This window comes from Pelodiscus sinensis, chromosome Z (genome assembly GCF_052426305.1).
Source record: "Pelodiscus sinensis isolate ZL-2025 chromosome Z, ASM5242630v1, whole genome shotgun sequence".
In the NCBI taxonomy this organism is placed as follows: Eukaryota; Metazoa; Chordata; order Testudines; family Trionychidae; genus Pelodiscus; species Pelodiscus sinensis.
Window position 1 is genome coordinate 12,612,260 of NC_143085.1, and position 14,197 is coordinate 12,626,456.

Sequence of the window (14,197 nt, forward strand, 5' to 3'; positions counted from 1 at the left end):
ATAAATCTCTCCTTAAACTCCAGAGACCGGCAAGAATAAAACGTGATTTCAGCTGTGTGTGCATATTCCCAATGTGGTCTTTTGCAGATGGGTGGGGTGATTTAATTCTGAATCAGCATCAGCAGGCAAGGTTTCCCTGAACTTGTGAATTGCTACTACTGGAATAAAATAACGGTTTGCACCCTGTTTGTCTTCAAGAGTCTGCTGGTGCATTCAACCTGGTGTTTGAACAGCTGCATCCTATCAGATCCCCCATTCAGACTGAGTGTCAGGGGAGAAGGTGAGACAGGAGGTAGAAGGCACCAATATACTGATATAGGCCGGAGATTTATGAGTCACTTCTCAAGCTAATTGCTGGGAATTTATTTGCAAAGTGTTTTTAAAATGGTCTTTCAATTAACTGACAGTCAATCACACTGAACAACCATGACTGTTAGCCAGGAGTGTCCTTCAGAGGTGCCTGCATCACTGTGATTATCACTCATCTGTGTTACTGTGGCCATGAGAGCCCAGGTCATGGCTCAGGCCCCCACGTGAGGGGCCCCAAGAACACCTCTGACATAGATCTTTGTTTTCCCACACGGCAGCTTGCAGCACTGAAGTCTGAGCAAACTGAACCATTCTGGAATTTTTCATTAACAAAGAAAAGTCCTTCTCAACCCATGAGAACCTACAATCACTGCCCAGTGCTGATCAAGGGCTGGGGATACAATGATTCCACGTGCATGGCAACTTATAGAAAAAAATACCAATCTGCCTTGATACAGACACAATACAAACCTAAGCAAATCAGGACAAGCTTTCATCTCTGCCAATCATTTCATCTGGGCTCTGTTAGCTCCATCTGGTTTGTGGAATACGAATTATGAGCCCAAAACACAATAGATTGAAAAGAGCACAGGACTCAAAGGGACGTAACAGCCAGTAACAGCCAGCAAGAACCACTGTGAGTTAAAAAAACCCTCAGCTCAGGAGGTGTGAGGGGTGGGGTGGCAGAGAATGCGAAAGGCAACCCCGGGTCTGCAGAAGCCAGTGAGCAGCGAGCAGATTTGCATGAAGGGGCCATTCCCCAGCGCTGGGGGTTTAAGAGAGAAATGGAGGGTCCCAGCACAGACCCACTTGCCTCAGGAAGCCGAGCTCGTCTGACTTCCCATCATGGCCCGGGCCCCCCTGCTCCTCGCCCTGCTCACCTACTGCTCAGGTGAGGGGTTGTTGGCTGCACTGACACAACATGGAGGCCACCTGCAGGTGAGGAGGTTTGTGTGTGAGGAGCCGGAGTCCTTGTGCTGAGTTTGTTTGTTCCGTTGCTTTCAGGGGTCAGGTCACAGCCTGTGGTGACTCAGGAGCCCTCCATGTCGGTGACCCCAGGAGGGGCCGTCACGCTGTCCTGCAGCCTGAGCACTGGAGCCATCACCAGTAGCAATGCTCCTGGATGGTTCCAGCAGAAACCTGGCTCGACACCTCGGCAGCTTATATATCACACCAATAGCAGACCCTCCGGGATCCCTGCCCGGTTCTCTGGGGCCATATCCGGTAACAAGGCTGCCCTGACCATCACCGGTGTGCAGGCAGAGGACGAGGCTGACTATTACTGTATTGTATGGACTGGTAGTGCTCACACAGTGATCCAGCCAGAGGGGGAAGTGAGACAAAAAACTCTTGTCTCTTACACCCACCATTTCCTCCAGCCTGGGGTCTGCACTAGCTGCACAGTTTGGTCCTGCCCAGAGACGTCTTGTGGCTTAGGCAGGGGAGGGCTCTGCCCTCCCAAATCACCAACCTGTCCTTGCCCACAGAACACTTGCTATAGAAGACAATGTAGGTTTCCACTAAAGAGCAGCTGTGCAGCCCATGGGGTTGTATCACCCCCTGATCTTGTGTGTGATTTGGCAGAGCGTACCCAGCATGGCTGATCAGTCTACAGCAGAGAAGGGAGGTGATAACAGAGTGCTGCTGCGCCCAGCACTTGCCCTAGCCCTTGCTCCTGGCTGTGGAGGCTGGAACCACCTCGCCATTCTGACCCTCCTTGGTGCTTCCGGGAGTTTGGCAAATGCTCTGCTCTCTGCCACATCTCCTCGCATGGAAGAGGCAAACTCAGCATGTTGCCCCTCCTCTTCTACTTGCCATGGGGGCTGCGCTTTCACAGCAGGCAGTCATTTCAAAATAATGTTGAAATTCTGTGAAGAAGACGGCTTCTTACTTCGACTCCTGCAACTTTCATTGGAAAAGGAGTAAGGGACCTGAGAGGAAAAGTGCTCTATTGTGAAATAGGTGCTATATAGACGCTCCCAATTTTGAAATAAGGTACAAAAGTGACATAGCTCAAATTGCGCACATTATTTTGAGTGAAGCCCTGCTGGGTGTGGGGACCTTCATCCTTTAGACCGAGCTCTTCCATAGTGCTGCCTGCACTTGGTGAGACACCGACTGCTCCTCCTTAGGAATTTCTGCCTTCCATTGTCATCAGCAGGGGACGCTGCTCCAACTACTCTGCTTTCAATCCTCTGAGGGACATTTCAGCTGCACTTATGTTCTCTGCTCAGCTTGTGTAGCGCAAGCAACATTTTCTGCCTTATAGTTCCCTGTGTTAGAGGCTCTCCACCACTGGTTCAGAGCGGGAGCAGTGGGGTAGATGTGTCATGGAGCACTCCTTAGCCTTTAAATATAATTTCAATATCTTTATTCAGAATGCCATGCCTAAGGTATAGGGATGTTAACATATAGTCAATTCAATGCACAACTACAAACACACAGACCCTTCCTATCTCTGTAACAGAGGTAGGAATGGGGGCGGGGGGGCTGGAGCCAGTACCCATGGTGAGCCACCTTTTAAGCCAGGTCCCTGCACATGCTTTCTCTTGTGGAACCACCTGCCTTCCCCCCACCCATCGCTGCCTGCCACAGAACTTTAAAGCTCTCTGCAGAGCTTTCTGCCCCTCCTCCTCCGTGCTGCTGCCTCAGTATCAGAGGCAGCAGTGGGGGAGGAGAGGACTATTGGGATGCTTTAGAGCATCTGTCTGAAGATGGATCCCAAGCAGTGGCAGAATGGGGCTAAGTAAAGGTCTCTCCTTCCCTGACCCTACAACAGTCCCAAAGGTGGCTGGCATCTTGCAACAGTGGCTCCTTGTGGGGAAGAGCAGGTGAATCCCTGCTTTACCCCACAATTTACAGGTATCTCCCCCACAGCTCCTATTTGCTGCAGTCTCTCGTTGCTGGCCAATGGGAGCAGAAGGGGCAGAGCCTGCAGGAAAAGGTAGTGTGTAGAGACCCCTGCACCGCCTTCTCCGGGGCCATAGAAACAGGCTGGCTGCTTCCAGGAGCGGTGCAGGACCAGGGTGGAGAGGAGTGGATGGAACAGGAGCTATAGCAGCAGCAGTGGGTTTTGAATCCCCAGGCCCTGGGACGACTGTCCCCCTCCCCCCTCCCATGTCAGTGGGCCTGGCCTGGCACAAATTGCATACATAAAGCAATGCACCTTGGTTCCTAGAACCATCCAAAGGCCAGAAGCGAGGGTGCTATGTGCCCGGGGGCAAAAGCAAAATTTGCACCTCCCCCCACCACGCCACGATATGACAGGGCCCCAAACCTGGTGCACAGCTAAGCCCGACCCTGGGAGGAGGGGGAAAGCTTGTACCACATCTTCCCTCCCCCCGCCACACACAGTTTGGGGAGGGCACTATCCCACTGTTGAAGAGGGAGGAGGGTGGGGCTGGGGGCACAGAGGCAGGGAGGAGGCTTCAGCAGCAGATGGTGGTTGGTGGGCGGAGGAGGAGCAGGCGAGCTGAGGTATGATGGGGGAGCAGAGGGGCAATTACCCCCCCTCCCACCTCCTTTGCTACCTCAGTGAATGTAAGAGATTAACTTACCTATTAAAATAACACTCAGAAAAAATGTTTACATAAAACTAACACACAACACGAGAATCACCCTTGCTTTCTTAAAGGCACTTGAAGCAATAAGCAGCCTAAGGCTGAGGATACACTGCAATTGCAGCTTTCTGTCTGCCATGAAGACTTTTTCCTTCAGGCTTCTGAGATTCTATCCTTAAGTAAAGGAGAGTGGTCTCTATGAGCTGCTCTTTCAAATTTCACACAAGCCATTCAACTGCAGCCATAGATATCAAGATTTAAGACCTGCCTTGCCTTTGGCAAGCTGCCTCGCCAGATATTCACAATCACAACGTCCGAACATGTATAAGACTTTTAATTGAGAAAGCCATGTTTAATCCCAAGTCTTTGTTATGACTGGGCGATGTGCATGACCTATAGAAAATACCTGCATTTTCTTTGGAAAATCCACAACAAAACATGGGAGGATTGGTCACCTCAGTAATGCCAACTCCTTTAGAATTGAAACTCTGATTATCCAGCACTAGCTGAGGTAGGGCGGGAACTGTGTGCACGTGTCTGATGTATTTTTATCAAAACTGCTACCTGCCCTACTTGTCAAAGAAGAAAGGAAACAGGGAGGCCAAAAGGAACGGTTTAGAGCAGTGTTTCTCAACCTTTTTTTAATAAAGTACCCCCTTTTAAAAAATTATAAGAACCCCCAGTAGCTACAGTTTTCAGACACATAAATTTTTTTCTATCATTGCAACATATTTGTTTGAACAACTTCATCATATCCCGATCACTCCTTACAAGGTACACTGCCCATGGAGGTCAATGGGGCTGGACTATTTTATATATAAAGGTACTGAGAAATATATATGTCAATACCATGACGGTAATGTGTATATTATATAAATAATACCGAATAATAATTGACAAATGAGACTGCTTCCCAACCTGCTTCCGAAGAGCCTGATACAATTTAAATTATAAGCTAGGATTGTGCCCAAAACAATCTGTTGATATGACCCAAGTAGATCCAGACAACATTTAGTCACCCTTCAAACATATAAGGGACCAATCAGTAAAAGCCTCTCTACCTGGTAGAGGTGATCTCTGAAGAAAATTGGAGAGACTTTGAATTTACTTTTTCTGTCAGCAGCACTTTCTTTTACTGAATGTGGGGTCTTCAGCACAGGTTTCACTTTGTGTCAGAATAACAGAAATGCGTTGTCACAGCTAACTCCATTCGGCCCAAAGCAACGTGCCCCCCAAAGACAGAAGAACAAATCCCTTGAAGCTGGAAGTCAAAACATCTCACCTCTTCACAGGCCTCACAAAGGGTCTTGTTCTCCCAGAGACACAAGTCATGACAACTCTCTCTAGAGAGAGACAAAACATTCTGCCTTTCTGTGAACTCACCAACTCTTTTCATGTGGCACCTTACCATGTTGTTTAAATTGACTGCTTGGTTGAGGAAGACTCACAAAGAGTCTGTCCATCATTCACACTGGAGCAACATGGGGATTTACCACCGTGGTAACAGACCTGATCTCTCTGTGGAGCAGCAGGGAGCCTGCAGAGGTCTCTTGGGGGAGAGGCCAAGGCTGTCTCTACTGCAGTGGTTCTCAAGCTTTTTGGCCCATGGACCATGTGTCTCAATGTAAACCTTTCCACAGACTGCCAGTTGCTAATGGAAACTCACCTTTAATTACACAAGTATGCCCAAGCCATTTTGCTACTGCTGCACCTGGGGAGAATGGTTTAATTTCAATTATTGAACAGATGAAACATTTTAACTTTCTCATGTTAGTTTATCAAACTTCATTTTAAATGAAGTAAAATATTAATTTTTGTCCAATACAAAAGGTTTCAATGTTTTCTTTACTTATGGCAGGGGTAGGCAACCTTTTTTGGATCAGGGGCCACTGATCCACAGAAAAACCAGAAGGGGACCACACAAGTGAGAAACCAAAAACTCCTCCCAAAACCCCAACCCTCACTTAGGAGGTCCCCAACTGAGAAATCTCATTCCTCTGGCACTCCAGCCCCAAGGGGCGAGGTGAAGGGACAGGAAGGACTGAAGTTCAAGGCTTTCCATAGGCTAGGGGGTTCAGTGTGTGAGAGGACTGCCAATGAGTGGGATAGGGATGGGGTACAGGATCTGGGAGGGAAGTGGAGGTTGGAAGGGGGCAAGATTGCAAGGTCTGGGTGGGAGGTAGGGTGCAGAAGCAGGCTGGATGTAGGATGTCTGGCTAGGGAGGGGGGGCAGGAGCAGATTGGGGGTTGGGTGTCTGGCTAGGAGGGAGGGTGCAAGGAGGGGACTTAGGAGGGGACTTAGCTCCCTGATATGGACCTGACTGGTCCCAGATGAAGGGTTTTTTGGACCAGGGGAGGTCATTTCAGGGCTCCTGGTGCTGCCCTCTCCCCACTAGGCTTCTTTGCACCTCCATCCCCAGCAAGCTAGCTGAGCTGCCCACCTTGACTGGTTCCCTTTGCCTCCCCAAAACCCATCCCTCACATGCCAAGGAAGTCCAGCACCAATTCCCTGCATCCCCTTGCTACCCTGCTGAGCTGCCCATCTGTTCTCTATGCCTTCCCCCATCCTCCTCAGTGCAGTTGAGCCCCGCACTGGTTCCCTGCATGCCTCCCCCATGGCACTGCTGAGCCCCATTTCCCTGCACCTTCCCCCAAGCACCACAGACCTGCTGATTTCCTGTTCCTCCCTCCCTTCCTTCCTGGCTCCCCTTGAGTCCAGCCCTGGGGCTTCCCGGCACCTCCCTCCTCCTGCAACCCAGCTGAGCCCAGCATCCCATTCCTCCCCCTCCCCTGCAGTCCAGCATGGCACCTGGGGGCAACTGGCTCCTCCAGCTTCCCCCTCACTACACCTCTGCCAAGGGCCTTGCCTACTGGAGCCCAGCACTGGTTCTGGAGGCTTTGACTGACTGATGACGTGGCCATGGGGAGGGCTGTGCCCGATATGGTAGCTGATAACATAGAACCATCTGAGCAAAGGGTTAGTTCAAGAGCAGTGTTCAGAGGGGGAAAAGGGACAGAGACCCTGACAGAAGCTTGGCCCATGGGATACGTAGGGAGGAAAATTCTTAGGCAAGCTGGTACTGAGCACAGCTGAGCAAGTAGCAGCACCTGAGTCATCACAGGGCAAGCCCAGGAATCAGTTAGGAGAACACACTGGTGTGTTTCCAGGGTAGCCAAACAGGCGGATGGAGAAAAGACTGCCCAGTCCTGGATTACAGCTGTGTGCATTGCTAGGCCATCTAAGTATGTGGCTTGGCATGTTCCCATGACTGGGAGAATTCCTTCCTGCTGTAAAATGAGAGACCTAAGTAACTCCAGGTGTAGGCAGATGCTGGTTCATGGGCACAGTTTCCCAACTGGCAGATTAAATTGGCATTACCTGGGGCAGGTTTTGTGGGTATGTGGAGAGACAGGTGAGTGCCCGGCAGTGGAGCTAGACATTGAAACACAAAGGCTATATCTACATTGCATCCCTCTTGTGCAAAAGCCTATGCAAATGAAGTACGGATCAGCATATTGCTATGTTTCATTTGCATAATTAATTAGGGGCTGTTTTTGCGCAAAAGACTTTTGTGCAAAAAGGAGCTGTCTGCACAGCTCCTTTTTGCACAAGCCCCCCCTCTTGTGGAAGAGCCTTTCTTCCTCATTTTTTCAGGAAGAACGACTCTTGCACCAGAGGGGTATTTTGGCCAAAAAGGAGTTGTGCAGAAGACTCCTTTTTGTGCAAAAGCCTCTTGAGCAAAAAAGGCCTCTAATTAATTTTGCAAATGAAGTGTGGCAATATGCTAATCCGCACTTCATTTGCATAGGCTTTTGAGCAAAAGGGATGCAATGTAGTCGTAGCCAAAGTGAAATTAGCAAGCTGTGAGACAGCCCAGAAAGAGACCTCCCCTGGTCTGTAAGTGTAGGCAGAGGCTGGCCTATGGCCCAGCCCTGTGACAAGATGGGCACGACTTGGATGAGCGACCATAGGATGAGTCTGTCTTGCCCGCAGGCTGTTTGGCCGGGGGATCAGAGACAAGTCCGAGGTGCATGGACTGGACAGCCTAGGCAAAGGGTGGTGAGAGCTGGTCGAGAGACACCAAGTCAGCTACAGGCCCTTGAGATGCTATTACAGCAGGCAAACACAGTGCTGGGGGAGCTGAGCGCATCATGCCAGATAACAGATAACAGAGGAGGCTGAAAAACAAGAGCAAAAAATGATCTGGGCAACAGTGGGCCAGATGTCAAAAGGAGTATTGGGAGCAACTTGAGTGGGAATTCTCCTGCCCCATTAGCAGAGGGTGTACAATTCCACCGGCCTCCTGGCACCAGCAGAAAATAGGAAATGCCCCCAGTGCTGGAAGAACCAGGGTGCTGGGTCCCACGCGTTTTTCCTACATAATAAATTATTTATTTATCTACTAGACCAAATTCATGGATGTTAGGTCCATAAATACATATCAGCCCAAATGGGTAGTAATGGTGTCCCTGGCCTCTGTTTGTCAGGGGCTAGAAATGGATGACACGGATCACTTGTTGATCGTTTGTTCTGTTCATTCCCTCTGGGACACCTGGCATTGGCCACTGTCAGGAGACAGGACACTGGGCTGGATGGACTTTTGGTCTGACCTTGTATGGCCATTCTTATGTTTGTTCTTATGTTCAGGCTCTGAAGAGGCAGCCAGCTGAACCATGGCCAATTTGCAGGCACAGGATGAGACCGGTTATTCCTGCAGCACAGGGCGTGGCAGTGCTGCAGAGAGATGCAGACACATGGAGAACTGAGACAAAGCCCTGGTGTTCCAGCAGCCCCTGTGGTGCCTGACTCCAGTCCGGACATGTCCAGGTGGGATGCTCCTCTGTGCTGATGTGTTGGGGTTTCACTCGGCACATTGCAGGCATCAGTAAGGGGCACTGCTCTGGGTTATCAGCCTTTGGACATTGCAGGCAAAACTTTGGGCTGTTTCACCCAACAGGTGTTTTGCCAGGCACTGTCCTTGGAACCAGGATTGGACTCTTTATGATGCCTTCCTGTGGTACCCAGATTCAGTGAAAATCCCAACGAGAGCTCTCCAATGGTGTGTTCCCAAGTGTGAGATATGGAAGGGCCGGGATCCTGTCTCTTAAATGCCAGCTCTCCAGTGAAAACCCAAAGACTCAGAGCACTGATCACTGGGTGGAATGTCCTGGAGCCCAGGCTTTTCACACAAAGAAGCAGGACAAACACTGGGCCTGACAGCAGCCCCATTAGGAAAGGCCGGGAGCAAAAATGATCAAGTTACCTGAGACACAGAAATAACATTGAAACTCCTGAGAAGTAAAGAGCCCACCACTGTCACTGCGCAATCCTGCTATCCACGGATCTGACAAGTAGGGTGGTGGGTAAAATGCTGGCTTGGGGAGCAGAACCCCAGCACCTCCGCCAGAGACACTGCCTCTTCCATGCCTACCCGGCCACTGGCCCTAGGCTAGCAGTTCCCACAAGCGCAGAACAAGGCAGCCCCAAATCCCACCCTCCGGTCCCAGAAGCCTCAGCACTCATTCCCCTCTGGGGCAGCTGGGCAGCCCCAGCCTCACTCCAGCCTCTGGAGCAGATGGAGTAACCAGGCAGCTCCAGGGTCCTGGCTCCTCTCCAAGCACCAGAACAGCTGAGGAAACCCGACACTGTTGCATCCCCCAGACCAGCCAAGCAGTGGCACTGCAACCCCAGCCTTTCCTGTCTGGGGATATGTCTACACTAGCTCATTAGTTTGAGCTAGGTAGGCAAATGAGGGCAACCGGATTTGCAAATGAAGCTCAGGATTTAAATATCCCAGGCTTCATTTGCATGTTCCCGGGCGTCGCCATTTTTAAATGCCCCTTAGTCCGAACTCTGTGCCCACGGCTACACACGGCACGGAGTAGGTAGTTCGAATTAGAGATCCTTATTTGAACTACTGGTACACCTCCTTCCACAAGGAGTAACGGTAGTTCGAATTAGGATCTCTAATTCAAACTACCTACTCTGTGCCACATGTAGCCGCGGGTACGGAGTTCGGACTAAGGGGGATTTAAAAATGACGGCGCCTGGGAACATGCAAATGAAGCCCGGGATAGTTAAATCCTGAGCTTCATTTGCAACTCCAGTTGCCCTCATTTGCCTCCCTAGTTTGAACTAATGAGCTAGTGTAGACATACCCTGGAAGAACATTGGCTGGGATCACTGGGTCTCATGGAGAAGATGATGCCCTCCATTGCCTCTAGCACCCACCAGCCAGGCTGACACGTCACTGGCTGTTCCCAAGTCCTGGCAATCTGTGCATGAAAATAGCACAGGCGAGGAGGTGGGGGGACACATTAACTCACAGCCACATTCTTAGCACAAACAGGTCTGTCGGTGGCTGGGAATTACAATGCCCCCTAAAACTGCAGAGATAGAAAGAAAAAAAAATCAGCAAATGGGAGGGACTTGAATCACTGCTGATCAAATTGCTGGATCCCTGGATGAGGCAGGGGTCTGGCTTCCAGCCCCTGGAAGATACGAGGCCCCAGACAGAAGGGGCAAGCCAGGGAGATAGCTCCCCCAGCCTGACTTCAAAACTGCCTGCTCCACACCCTCTGGGCCTTCAGCTGCCACCACGAGGCCTGGGTGCATTTCAGTTGTCAGGTCCTGGAGTAGCCGGCACTTTCGTTCCTTGCACCTGCAACTATCAGTGACTTGGAGTACTTGGGTTTTCCCCATCTTCTCTTTGGCAGAGCTGGGTGAGGTGGTTATGACTGGGCACCAGAGGGCGATATCTCCCTGCATTTGCACTGGGACTTGTCTGCAAAGGAATCAAGCACCAGAGGCACATTTACCTTCACCTGTGTGTGCACCAGACTGTGGGGTTCAAACAGCTGCATCCTTTCCAGTGCCTCATGCAGGCACATTTAGCTGGGTCAGGGTGAGATGGAGCATTGAAGGAACCCACTGCACTGAGTTAAACTGAAGATTTATAAATAACTTCTCTGGGGTAGTTGCTGCATGATGAAGATTTTTTTCACTCACAGTTAATGTGAAACTGCACAGCAAAATGTTACCCAGGAATGCAGGTGACCCACGATTTAAGAACCCCTGCATTTACAAACACCCTGTTCTGGCCCCAGAGCCTGCCTGAGCCATTTGTATGCCAGGAGCACGGTGCCGCCCTCGGAAGTGTGACATGTATGCGGCCCCGCCCCCGGGCGCCTGGAGCATGTGTGGCCCCACCCCCACCCAGCCTGGCAGCCCCATGTGGCACCCCCTATAATGGGGTGCCCCGGGTGGTAGCCCAGTCAGCCCATAGCTTCGGGTGGCTCTGTCTCGCCCAGCATGGCCTCTCCAGCCCTGCGTGCTTGGGACTACAACTCCCATGTGGCAAAGTGGGCAGCATTTGTACTGGCATGCCACCAGGCCAGGACCTAGCCGTAGACCCTGATCAGCATCACTGCAGGCCTGGGACATTTGTGTGGCCTCTCCCTAGTGATTGCCCTGCTCCAGTCCAGCGTGGCCTCTCAAGTCTGGTGTACTGGGGACTACAACTCCCAGGAGGCAAAGCGGCTCAGGAATGGAACCCTCATTTATAACATTCTGCCTATAGCAAATTAGGGTTCAACTTACGAGGGCTCAACTTATACCACTTCTCCAGGAACCAAATAGGTCGTAAGTGCGGGAGTCTCCTGTATGGTGTAAATGTCACCCCTTTGTTGGGTGGCTGGAGCACAGTGAGACAACAGTTTTTTCCTGGCCAGTAAGTCGGCAACAGGTGGAGCATGGTTCAGAGACTGGCAATGAAGTTCAGATGCTAGTTCTTGCAGGTTGTACCACGTAGTGGGCCCCAAGAACTGCTCTTACATTGATGGCAGATTGCAGCACTGAACTCGGAGCAAACCGAACCATTCAGGGATTTTTCGTCCCTAAATTTTAACAAATTGAAGTTTTCCCCCACCTATAAGAAGCTACTGTCACTGCCCAGTGCTAATCAAGGTCTTGGAAACAAGGAATCCACCTACATAGCAACTTACAGAAACAATACCAACCTGCCTTGATATAGGCCTAATAAAAACCTAAGCAAATTAGCAAGAGCTCTCATCTCTGTCAGTCATTTCATCTGGGCTCTGTTAGCTCCATCTGGTTTGTAGAATACGAATTATGAGCCCAAAACACAAAAGGCAGAAGGCTGAAAAGAGCACAGGACTCAAAGGGACGTAACAGCCAGTAACAGCCGGCAGGAACCACTGTGAGTTAAAAATACCCTCAGCTCAGGAGGTGTGAGGGGCGGGGAGGCAGAGAATGCGAAAGGCAACCCCGGGTCTGCAGAAAACTCTGCAGCAGAAGCCAGTGAGCAGCGAGCAGATTTGCATGAAGGGGCCATTCCCCAGCGCTGGGGGTTTAAGAGAGAATTGGAGGGTCCCAGCACAGACCCACTTGCCTCAGGAAGCTGAGCTCATCTGGATCCACCATGGCCCGGGCCCCCCTGCTCCTCGCCCTGCTCACCTACTGCTCAGGTGAGGGGTTGTTGGCTGCACTGACACAACATGGAGGCCACCTGCAGGTGAGGAGGTTTGTGTGTGAGGACCCGGAGTCCTTGTGCTGAGTTTGTTTGTTCCGTTGCTTTCAGGGGTCAGGTCACAGCCTGTGGTGACTCAGGAGCCCTCGATGTCGGTGACCCCAGGAGGGTCCGTCACGCTGTCCTGCAGCCTGAGCACTGGAGCCATCACCAGCAGCAACTATCCAGCTTGGTACCAGCAGAAACCCGGCTCAGCTCCTCAGCTGCTTATATATCACACCAATAGCAGACCCTCCGGGATCCCTGACCGGTTCTCTGGGGCCATATCCGGTAACAAGGCTGCTCTGACCATCACCGGTGTGCAGGCAGAGGATGAGGCTGACTATTACTGTATGGTATGGGCTGGTAGTGCTCACACAGTGATACAGCCAAATGGGGAACTGAAATAAAAACGTCTCCTGTCTTCACCCCCTCATCTTTGGCACTACGCTGGCTGCACTTTGGATCCTCTCTATGACCGATGAGACCCTGATTCCTCTTCATTAGTTATTTCAGCCTTTAGCTGTAAGCAGGGAGCACTGTTCCACTGCTTCCTCAGGGGAATGAAGTCATCCAATTTTTCATCCAGGGGTGGGCAAAAGGGCCTCCATGGGCTGGGTCCATCCCGACAAGTAGGTTGATCTGGCCTGTGAAGGCCCTGCTGCTCCCATGACCACAGGCCAATTAGAGTCTGTGGGTGGAGGGAAGTGCATAAAGTTTCTTCTGTCCTGCCAGGACATGCAGGCTTAGATGCTCTGTGGGCTCCTGACAGGGCAGGGGAAGACTACACGCACTCCTCTGCCCCCAAGACCTGATTGGCCTGTGGGCAGGGGGAGCACCAGAAGTTTCTTCCACCCTGCCTCCATCTGCGAGGAGCATGTGGGCAGGACTTCCCATGCTCCCCCGCTCCCAAGCCATGATTGGCCTCGAGGCGGGGGAACGTGAGAAGTCTCCTCCCACCTTGAGGGGTATGGGTGCCTAGCAGGAATCTGGGGAGGAGGGGGGAAGCAAAGGCACTATCCCACATCCATACCAATAACAGTCTGGGGGTGAGGAAGCCTGGAAGTATCTGGGCCCCACCCCTTTTGTTTGAGACCCCACTCCTTCCCGTGCAGCCCTGGGCTACTTCAAAACTTTCTGAAGTGGCCCCTGGAAAAAAAATATTGCCCACCCTGGTCTACACTGTAGTATTTTTCCGCAGGCACTCAGGAGAAGGCTTGTGGCAGGGAGGCAGCTCTGGGAGCTACACCTCATCATGCAGCTCACACTGCCACACTCATCTGCACACATGCCCCAGCCTCAAGGCCCCGAAAAGCCTGTTGCCCATCCCAGGGAGCATTCACAGGACTCCCAGGAGTCTGCCAGGGGCACAAGAAGGCGAGTGCTGTCCTGGTCGGGGTCCAGCCAACAAGGAAGAGGAGGATGATGGCCAGCTGGAGAAGGAGGAAGAGATGACCAGCACCATCACCCCCATTCTGGAGCTGGTACTGCATAGCCTGGATGTGTCCCAGGCATCCTCTGAGGCCAGGGAGGTATCATCAGACGAGTATTCTTAATTTTTCACACACACTGGGATGCGATCGGTGCTCGGCCTTCTCGAGACGAACAAACACAAATGAGAGAATCAAAGGGGGTGCCAGAGACCTTGGGAACTCCCTGAGCCCTCCCCCCTTATAAACACCTTTCACATGGTGATGGCAAGTTCTCCAGGGGGATGGCGGGTTGCATCTGGGTGTCCTGTCATCATCAGACGGTAGGGGCGAGCCAAGCACACAGCTCCAAGAATGTCTCCTTCCTCAT

General features: G+C 51.5%; 1 protein-coding gene across 1 annotated transcript; it reads left to right on the forward strand.

Annotated features, from left to right (window-relative positions):
- Nucleotides 1–1,099: 1,099 nt before the first annotated feature.
- Nucleotides 1,100–12,810, forward strand: LOC142818421 (uncharacterized). Its single transcript, XM_075897792.2, has 3 exons — nucleotides 1,100–1,201; nucleotides 1,315–1,818; nucleotides 12,434–12,810. The coding sequence occupies exons 1-3, from the start codon at nucleotides 1,156–1,158 to the stop codon at nucleotides 12,805–12,807; spliced, it is 924 nt and encodes a 307-aa protein (XP_075753907.2). The 5' UTR covers nucleotides 1,100–1,155; the 3' UTR covers nucleotides 12,808–12,810.
- The last annotated feature ends 1,387 nt before the right edge of the window (nucleotides 12,811–14,197 follow it).

Excerpts from the sequence above, each read along its gene's own strand:
- LOC142818421 (XM_075897792.2), top strand. The coding sequence starts at position 1,156 with ATGGCCCGGGCCCCCCTGCTCCTCGCCCTGCTCACCTACTGCTCAG. Across the intron at positions 1,202-1,314 it reads CCTGCTCACCTACTGCTCAG|GGGTCAGGTCACAGCCTGTG; the intron begins GTGAGGGGTTGT and ends CGTTGCTTTCAG. Across the intron at positions 1,819-12,433 it reads CACTTGCTATAGAAGACAAT|TCCTTGTGCTGAGTTTGTTT; the intron begins GTAGGTTTCCAC and ends GAGGACCCGGAG.